This window comes from Orycteropus afer, unplaced genomic scaffold, assembly GCF_000298275.1.
Source record: "Orycteropus afer afer isolate SDZICR_OR568_19922 unplaced genomic scaffold, OryAfe1.0 scaffold00006, whole genome shotgun sequence".
Classification (NCBI taxonomy): domain Eukaryota; kingdom Metazoa; phylum Chordata; class Mammalia; order Tubulidentata; family Orycteropodidae; genus Orycteropus; species Orycteropus afer.
Genome location: NW_006921593.1, coordinates 28720881 through 28731396, shown reverse-complemented (window position 1 = coordinate 28731396; position 10516 = coordinate 28720881). Strand labels below are relative to the sequence as shown.

General features: G+C 43.8%; 1 protein-coding gene across 1 annotated transcript; it reads right to left on the bottom strand.

Annotated features, from left to right (window-relative positions):
- Positions 1-3273: 3273 nt before the first annotated feature.
- LOC103199557 (sp110 nuclear body protein-like) lies at positions 3274-5924 on the bottom strand. The gene is made up of 3 exons (XM_007943870.1): positions 5769-5924; positions 5002-5098; positions 3274-3281 (listed from the first exon to the last, which is right to left on the bottom strand). The coding sequence occupies exons 1-3, from the start codon at positions 5922-5924 to the stop codon at positions 3274-3276; spliced, it is 261 nt and encodes an 86-aa protein (XP_007942061.1).
- Positions 5925-10516: the final 4592 nt, after the last annotated feature.

Sequence of the window (10516 nt, the reverse complement as noted above, 5' to 3'; positions counted from 1 at the left end):
TCAATACAGACCCCATATGGACCTGGTGGATCTCATCTGACTCGTACAGTCAGACTCCAGCCCCCAGAGTGGGGGACTGAGTCCGCTGCACTCCTGGAGGAGGGTCTCGCCAGGCAGCTCCCCTGAGTGCCCTCCACAGGGCACTGTTTTATCCTGATGCTCCTGCTCCAGTGAACCTCCCTTTACTCCCAAAACTGCCCCTGTCCGGTGGCCTGACCTAAGTTCCTACAAATTCCTGGTTGCCTCCTTCCCATTGCCCTTTTCTATGACACTCTCCCTATACATATTCACTCTTTCTTCCGTGAGGATTTCAGTGTCTGACATTCTGTCATTTCCTCCAGCTCATGGTATGTCTTTTTCTGTATCTTTCCCTACACATATTTTCCAATTTTTGTTTCATATTTCTTTCTTTCTTTCCCCTAAACTATCAAGGTAATGGTACAAGGTTACAAATGCAGACTGTCACAAAGGCCAAAAGGTAAAAACAACCCAAATGTCCACTGACTGATGAATGGATAGATAAAGTTCAATATATCCATACAATAGAATATTATTCAGCCATGAAAAAGAATAGGAGCTCTGGTGGCGTAGTGCCTAAGATAGTTGACTGCTAACCAGAAAGCTGGTGGTTTAAACCCACCAGCCACTCCTCAGAAGGAAGACTGGGCAATCTACTTCTGTAGTGATATTGCCTTGGAAACCCAAGGAGGAGTCGCTATGAGTCGGATCTGACTTCACGGCAGTGAGTTTTTTTTTTTTGTTTTATGAAAGAGAATGAAGTCTTGATATATGGTACAACATGGATGTTCCTCGAAAACATCATGCTAAGTGAAAGAATCAGACACATAAAGTCACATATCTTATGTTTCCATTTATATGAACTATCCAAACTAGGTAAAAGGAGCTTTGTGGTGCAGTGTCTAAAGCATTTGACTGCTAACCAGAAGGTTGGTGGTTCAAACCCACCAGCCACTCCTCAGAAGGAAGATAAGGTGATCTACTTCCATAAAGATTTACTACCTTGGAAACCCACTGGGGGTCATTGAGTCAGATTCGACTCAGTAGCAGTGGGTTTGGTTTTTAGTCATCTAAACAAGGGAAATCAATAGACATTTCCCAGAAAGATTAGTAGGTGCCAGTGGTAGGTGAGGTATTTGGATGGGAAGTGACTGCTCAATGGGCACAGCATTTCCTTTTGGGGGATGAAAATCTTTTGAGATTAAATAGAGGTGATGGTCATATGGCATTGTCAGTGTATTAAATACCACTGAAGTGAACACTTAAAATGGTATGTGAACATTACCTCAATTAAAAAATGCATAATGAAGCAGGCTCTGGGTTCAGAATGCCTGGATTAGTCCTTGCTCACTTAACCTTAGGCCAACTACATACATACATAGGCACTCTAGAATTCTGTTTCCTTATCTGCAAAATGAGCACATAAGTAATATTAACCCCAAAGGGCAACTGTGAGCACCAAACTCACAACCACCACCAGTAAATGTTTAATAAAAGTGAGCTGTTGTGGCACGGCTTGAATTGTGTCCCTTTCCCCCTTTCCCCGCTGTGCTGCACGGGGCATTGCTGGCCTGTCCCTAGCCTGCCGCCCTGGGGATCATGGGTAACAGTGTTACATGGGGGAGGGGGGAATATCACCCTCCCTCCCCTCCATCTTCCTGTTTCTCAAAGAGCCCGCAGCCTCCTCACAGGCCTCTGCCACTTCCTCTGGTCTGTCCACATCTTCGCCCCCCCCAGGTCTTTCAACATCCCCACATTTCAATTAGTCCCACCTTCTGCCATCACCCAGGGTCTTCTCTTCGATGTAGACTATAAACCACAGTTTTAGTCCTTTGTGGTTTCCTACTGAATGGAACTTAGTAATTCACGCTTACCTCCATTAAATACACCCATTGTAGTGGTTCCAGCAGTGCTGAGGTCTTTCTTGCAGGTTCTTACTCCCTCCTCCAGGTTATGGGCAGAAAGCCTCTCTTTGCTGCCTCTAGATAATGCTCTTGGGCTCCCTGTGGAGGTGGGTCATTTTGGAATTGATACAAAGTGACACTCATCCATGTTCCCCAGGCTCTTATGGCATCCCCTCCCCAGCCTCACAGCCTCCTTCAAGTGCAGCTTCCTTGTGTCTTTCCCTGCTGCTGCTGTTGTTGCTATGTGCCGTCGAGTCAGACCCGACTCATAGCGACCCCTCCTTGGGTTTCCAAGGCAGTATCACTAGGGAAGTAGGATTGCCCCATCTTCCTTCCGAGGAGTGGCTGGTGGGTTTGAACCTCCAGCCTTCTGGTTAGCAATCAAGTGCTTTAGGCACTGTGCTACCAGAGCTCCCATGCACTGCTAGTAAATCAGAAAACAAAATTTTTATCCAGTCATAATTACCTTGTTGATATCTTGGTTGACTGCTGGGTGTTTTTTGTGTCTCTTCTCTACTTTTTGGGGAAAAAATGTTTGTCCTCAAGCCCTTAACAGAAGAAAACAAATTGATTAGATGTTGCAGGCAGAAACAAGGAACATCACCTTATAGTTACACATCTAGGAGCATGTGTGCCTTCAGGTACTTCAATGGGAAACTTCTAGACCTCGGGTCACTTGGAACCCAAGTGGCTCTTGCTTGATGTTCCTTTATCCCTACCCTTAGGAAAGGGAAGAGAAAAGTAAAACTGAAATCCTGTTAGTGACGAGCCTTGCAAGGTTTAAGTATGATGGGGCAGCAGAAAGGTTGTAAGCAATAGTTAATCACCCAAGAAGATGACCAGAGAGGAGAAGAAGCTACTTCAGTGTAAAATAATGTAAGTGGGACGTTGCTGTGAGCTCACAAACTTTAGGGGAGAAACAAGAGGAATTTCCTCAGGGCAAGGGGTCAATCAGACCATGGAGAAATCAGTCTTTTTTTTTTTTCTAACAGAGAAAACCCCAACAGCATTAAAAGATGAGTTGGGCTGCACAGCCAATTATTTTAATTGCTCTCAATAAATTGTACACCTATAAAAAATTGAATTGGGGAAAATTTGTGTGATAGATTTACTTAAAACAATGGCCAAAAAAAAAAAAAAAAAGACTAAATGCTGAGGCTCTTACGTACAATCAAACACCTCATGAGATTTCCTTCCTTGATTTGGAGGTTTATGGTCATGGCTTCATGGGACATCCCAGGTAATTGGCCTAATAACATGTTCTGTGCATCTGTTCTACCTCCTGGCTAACTGCATAGTGCCTGGGCTCTTAAAAGCTTGCAAGCACCATGTAAGTCACTGTAATTGGTCTCTATTTGCCTGGGACAACAGAGAAAAAAGGAAAGTTAGGAATAGGAGGGTGTGGAATGTGTGGCTAAGTACCTCCATGAACAACTGCCTCCTTTGCCCTGAGACCAGAAGAACTGGATGGTGCCCGGCTAGCAGTACTGAACGTTCTGATCAAAGACTCTGATCAAAAAGGGGAAAATGAAGAACAAACTTTCAAATTCTCATAGACTCCAGACTTTCTGGAGCCAAGGGGGCTGAATGAATCCCTGAAACAATTGCTCTGAGACAATCTTTACAATTTAAACCAAAAATATCCCCTGAAATCGTCTTAAAACCAAAGTGTACTTTAGCTTAACTACTGAAAAAGGTCTGCCCTGAGCGTTATGCCCTTTTAAGAACTATTTATATGGGATCAGAGTGACAACAGCAACTCAGAATATAGATAGGCACCTAAGGGGGCAGGGAGTTTGTGTTAATGGGGGGGAGGACCACTCAGAAAAAGACAGTGAGAAAGATTGTACCACTCAAAGCACGGAATCAGTGTCACCAAATCGTATGGGTACAAAATGTAGAATTGGGGTACATTTTGCTGTGTACATTCTTACCAACAACTAAATTAATTTAAAATTGATTTTAAAGACCTTGTTTTTGGCAAATAAATCAGACACAAAACAACAAGTAATTATATGACCCCACTGATATAAAATATCTAAGCAAATGCATAGAGACCAGAGTATATTAGTGGTTACCAAGGGCTGCAGAGAGGAGAGGATAGGGCTGTTATTGGAGGGGGGTGGAGGGAGGAAGGAAAAAAAGAGAAAAAGAAGTGGTGTTACTTCCTGTAACTGAAAAAATTCAAGTTCCTCAGTTTCGGAAGTCAGAACCTTTACCTTCTGCCACTAACATCCTCTGCAGAACCGGCCTCCAAGCCCTCCCCACTCTCTGCTTCCTCTCGGTCTTCTTCAAATAAGTGGATCCCTTTGTACTCTCCAGCCCTACTCCTGGGCTAGGCTGTTTTTGCTTCTCTGATTTCTCCATAATTGTTTGAGGAGCTAACTTTTCACCAGATTGTGTTAGATAAAGTTTTCTGTGGAAATTAATGTCAACCTGGTCCCCTTAGAAAAATATCACAATCTAGCCAAAATGGTCTCCTCTTCATTGCACACCTGTGTAAACAAATAAATCCATACTCATCGGGGAGAGGGGAAAGTCGTAATTAAACCCAAATGAGGGCCTAGCAGAGTAATCATTTGATAGATAATTTGAACCATGAGATCAGAAGCCATGTCACTTTTCTCACCATTGTATTCACACTAAGGAGCCCTGGTGGCACAATGGTTAAGCACTAGGTTGCTAACTGAAAGGTTGGTGGTTCAAACCCAACTGATAGCTCTGCAGGTAAAAACCTGGCAATACGCTTCCACGAAGATTAAGGCTAGGAAAACCCTACGGGACGGTTCCACTCTGTCACTTGGGGTTGCTACGAGCTGGAATTGACTTGATGGCACCCAACAACAATACTCACACTGCCTGGCCCAGGGCCTGGGACATAGGTCCACTATGGGTGGCCCTGTTGGTATTTGGAGTATCAATGGTGTAGCCTCCAGCTTCATAGCAACATGCAAGCCATCACAGTGCAACAAACTGACAGATGATTGGTGAGGGCATGGTAAACACCCCATAGTCACTTTATGAATGAGTGAGTGAATGAATGAGAAACAGACTAAAGGGAGGTGAGGGAGTTGATTACCATTTTCGAAGCTTCTATAAATCTGAGTTAAATCAGGGTACTCCTTCAGGTGAACCCTACCGAACAGGGCTTCTGGAAGTGACCCGTCACATGTTTCCTCCAGGCGACAGAGAATGCATGCACCCCTTCACCACTTCCGCTACAGGAACACAGCTTCTATAGGCATCCTGAGAATCCTTTTGAAAAGTTCAAAATGGAAAAATTCTTTAAAATAATGGTTTCACAGTTAGACAGATCTAGCAAGCGATTTCATAGGATACTCGTGTTATTTCTCCCCACGTCGATAGACTACTATTATCCAAGTAATATTCCAGAACTTCTTGAATATTTGATCAACTGCTTAAAAGAATAAGTAAACCTTTCTGTTATGGATCAAATTGTGTTCCCAAAAAGATATGTTCATGTCTTAACCCCTGGTACTGGTGAACATGACCTTGTTTGGAAACAGGATCTTTGAAGATGTTATCAGCTACCATGAAGCCCTAGTGGAGTGGGGTGAGGCCTAATCCTATCTGAATGAGGTCCTTATAAAAGAGGAGAGGAGACACGCAGAGGAAAGATGGCCATGGGAAGATGCAGCCCCATACCAAGGAACACCTGGGGCTACCAGAGTTGGGAAAGACAAGAAAGGATCTTCCCCTATCGACTTTGGAGGAAGCATGGCCTGGCCAGCATGACTGGTACATTAAATGTTGGATCCAGGATCCCAAAGTATAAAGGAACGTGGGGCTGTGCCACCGTGGAGTGATATAATAAACTGCACTTACATTATAGAGCTTCTCAGTAATGAAGGAGTGGTCTCTGAGGACCTCAGGGAAAGGAAATAGCTTTGTTACTGCCATTGCTATCCTCACTTTATTTTTCTTGAAGTGATCTAAAAAGTTCTCATGGAAAACCTTCCTCTCGCTGGCCACTGGCAACATCCTAAGGGGGAAAAAAAATACAGTAAGAAAATAGATATCAAGAATTTACGATGCCCTTCTCACCAAAAAGAAAAAGCAAGTAAGTGAGTGAGAGGAAGAGGAAGAAAGAAGGGAGGGAGGGAAGGTAGTTCACTTGTGAAAATCATACATTTAAGGAAGGTAACCACAACCTTGCTTGCTGAAATCAAAGATGATTTGAAGCACTTACTGAAGAAGATCAAAGGATACACCCTCCAGTATGGATTACATCTCAACATAAACAAAACAAAAATCCTCATAACTGGACTGATAAGCCGCATCACGATAAATGGAGTAAAGACTGAAGTTGTCAAGGATTTTGTTTTATTTGGATCCACATTCAATGCCTATGGAAGCAGCAGTAAGGAGATCAAACAGCATATTGCATTGGGCAAATCTGCTGGAGAAGATCTCTTTAAAATGTTAAAAAGCAAAGCTGTCTGAGGACTAAGGTGCACCTGACCCAAGCCATGGCATTTTCAATTGTCTCATTGAAACTGAGAAAGCTGGACCATGAATAAGGAAGCCCAAAAGAATTGATGCATATGAATTATGGTGTTAGTGAAAAATATTGAATATCCCATGGACTACCAAAAGACAGTTAGTTGACCAACTGACTGGACGAGATCGATACTTGTGCCCATTCCAAAGAAAGATGATCCCAAAGAATGTGGAAATTATTGAACAATATCATTAGTCTCACACTAATGTGCAATTTTACTAAAGATAAATAAAAAATGGTTGTAGCATTATGTTGACAGCGAACTTCCAGAAATTCAAGCTGCGTTCATAAGAGGACATGGAACATCATTGCTGATGTCAGATGGATCTTGGTTGAAAGCAAGTGATACCAGAAAGATGTTTACCTGTGTTTTACTGACTATGCAAAGGCATTAGACTGTGTGAATCATAAAAAACTATGGATAACATTGCAAAGAATGGGAATTCCAGAACACTTAATTGTACTCATGAAGAACTTGTACATATACCAGGAAGCTGTTGTTCCAAAAGAACAAGGGGATAATGAATGGTTTAAAATCAGGAAGGGAATGTGTCAGGGTTGTATCCTTTCACCATACTTGTTCAATCTGTATGCTGAACAAATAATCCAAGAAACTGGTCTATGTGAAGAAGAACGTGGCATCAGGATTAGAAGAAGACTTATTAACAACCTCAGATACGCAGACAACACAACTTTGCTTGCTGAAAGTGAACATGACCTGAAGCACTTACTGATGAAGATTTTAATCTTCATCTTTTAATCTTCACTGCAGACTCAGTCTGCAGTACGGATTACACCTCAATATAAAGAAAAAAAAATCCTCACAACTGGACCAATAAGCAGCATCACGATAAATGGAGAAAAGACTGAAGTTGTCAAACATTTCATATGACTTGGTTCTACAATCAACACCAATGGAAGAAACAGTCAAGACATCAGACAACGTATTGCACTGGACAAATCTGCTGCAAAAGACCTCTTTCAAGTGCTGACGAGCAAAGATGCCTCCTTGATGACTAAGGTGTCCCTAACCCAAGCCATGGTATTTTCAATTGCCTCCTATGCATGTAAGAGCTGTACAATGAATAAGGAAGACTGAAGAAGAGTCGGGAGCTTTGGTGGCATAGTGCCTAAGGCACATGACTGCTAACCAGAAGGCTGGCGGTTCAAACCCACCAGCCACTCCTCGGAAGGAAGATGGGGCAATGTACTTCCGTAGTGATACTGCCTCGGAAACCCACGGAGGGGTCATTATGAATCAGGTCTGATTTGACAACAATGAAGAAAAGTTGATGCTTTTGAGTTGTGGTGTTGACGAAGAATGCTGAAAGTACCATGGACTGCCAGAAGAAGTAACAGATCTGCCCTGGAAGAAGTGCAGCCTGAATGCTCCTTGGAAGCGAGAATGGCCAGACTTCGTCTCACCTACTTTGGTCCTGTTGTCAGAAAGGACAATTCTCTGGAGAAGGTTGTCATGATTGGTAAAGTGGAGGATTGATGAAAAAGGGGAAGGCCCTCAACAAGGTGGATTGACACAGCAGCTACAACGATGGGCTCAGGTATAGCAAAGATGGTGAGGCTGGCACAGGGCCAGGCAGTGTTTCGTTCTGTTGTCCATAAGGTCACTATGAGTCAGAGACGACTCGATGGCACCTGACAACACAGTTTAAAATCAGGAAGGGTGTGTGTCAGGGTTGTATCCTTTCACCATACTTATTTAATCAGTATGCTGAGCAAACAATGAGAGAAGGTTGACTATATGAAGAACACTGCATCAGGATTGGAGGAAGAGTCATTAACAATCTGTGACATGCAGATGACACAACCCTGCTTGCTGAAAGTGAAGATGATTGAAACAACTGCTGATGAAGATCAAAGACGACAGTCTTCAGTATGGTTTACACTTCAACTTAAAGAAAACGAAAATCCTCACAACTAAACCAATAAGCAACATCAGCCTAAACGTGATTTTACTTGGATCCACAATCAACACCCATGGAAGCAGCAGTTGAGAAATATGACGTCTTATTGCACTGGGCCAATCTGCAAGGGACCTCTTTAAAGTGTTGAAGAGCAAAGATGTCACTTTGAAGACTAAGGTATGCCTAACCCATGATGTTTTTAATCACCTCATCTGCATGTGAAACCTGGACAATGAATGTTGTTGTTGTTGCTATGTGCCTTTGTTGAGTCGGACCGACTCATAGCGACCCCTCCTTGGGTTTCCGAGGCAGTATCACTATGGAAGTAGATTGCCCCATCTTCCTTCTAAGGACTGGCAGGTGGGTTTGAAATGCCAGCCTTCTAGTTAACAGTAAAGTGCCTTAGGAACTACCCTACCAGAACTCCCAGGACAACGAATAAGGAAGACCAAAAAAGAGTTGATGCCTTTGAATTGTGGTGTTGGTGAAGAATACTGAAAATACCACGGACTTCCAGAATGAACAAATCTGTCCTGGACGAAGTGCAGCCAGAATGCTCCTTGGAAGCGAGAATGGCCAGACTTCGTCTCACCTACTTTGGTCATGTTGTCAGAAGGGACCATTCCCTGGAGAAGGATATCATGCTTGGTAAAGCGGAGGGTCAACGTAAAAGGGGAAGACCCCTGAAGTAGATGATTCTATTTTGTAATGACTTGTTAAAACTCCATTTTGCAGCAAAGTCCATTTCACAAGCCCTCCAGCATAACAGCATTTCTATTTCTCCGTATCCTTCTCAGAGAGCCCAGTAGCTATCTAAATCAACCATCCCTGAGAACCCACTCACCCCTTCCTTTCCCTGAGAGCTGTTGTTGTGCCCAGGTTATGAAGGAGTTGTGTGGCGCGAGGAATTTGCCAACACGCGATAATGCAAGTGCAAGATGGAAAGTTTATTAGCTAGTTCGGAACTAGGGTCCCTGCTCTCACCGACATAACGGGTTGAGCAAAAGACCTCATGCTCTTTCTCTATCACACATTTATAGAAAAAAATATAGGGTGGAGTAGATAATTGGTTTTTAGGACAGGGGTTTGGGAAGTTGGGGGGCGGGTTGGAATCCCCCGGCTTCAAAGGTGAGCAAGAGACTTTGTTGGAGCCATGCAGAACTCTCTGATATGTGCGAAATTTAGGGGGAGGGGGTGAGGCCAGGCAGAACTCTCTGATATGCACGAAATCCGAAATCCGGAGGGGGGAGGGAGGTGAGACCTGCCAGAGCTTGAGGCATGGGAAATCTCCACATTAAAGGCTTCTGGTTAGAGATCTACCTGGAGGCATTAGGACTTTCTGAAGGTAAAGAGGAAGAGGAACACACTCAATGTGCTTTATATGGTGTTTCTGTTAAGCAGCACCAGCAAACTGAGACCAGGGGTTATGAGGGTAGCAGTAGGAGAGGGTTTAGCACTTTGTGTAGGGTTATCAGGAACGTGGAGAGCATGTCTCAGGACCACGGAGATGGGAACAATGCCCAGTGCTTGAAAATAAGGCTAGTGCCCGGCTGGGATTTCAACGTTTCCAACCTGCCTTCTAAGAAATAAGGAGCTCTGGTGGTGCAGTACCTAATGCATTTGACTGTTGACCAGAAGGTTGGCTGTTCAAATCCACCAGCCACTCCACGGAAGAAAGACTGGGCAATCTATTTCCATAAAGATTTGTTATAGGACCAAACGCGGGTCCCTGCCAGGTGTGCAGTCAGGCCAAAACAGTTTACACACCGAGATTTACAGGAGAGAAAATTATTTATTGCGAAGTGGCAATGCAAGAAGTAGGGGAGTTCAGTACCAGATCTGGCTCCCGGAAATGCCATCAAATACAGTTTTTGTAGGTTTCAGGAAAGGGGGTTATGCATATTCACAAAAGGTTGAGGAATTTGGGGCATGAATGTGAAATGTGTGAGTCACACCAGCTTCCTGTCATCAGCTGGTAGGGGCTTGGGCAGAGGGGAGAGGGGCAGTTCCCTGCCCTATTGTGCATGTCTGTGGGCCAGAGTTAATTTACAAGTTGTTTTCTAAGATACTATCACCTGACTGCTATCCAGAGGGCTGGCGGTTCAAACCCACCAGCCACTCCTCGGAAGGAAGGTTGGGCAATCCTACTT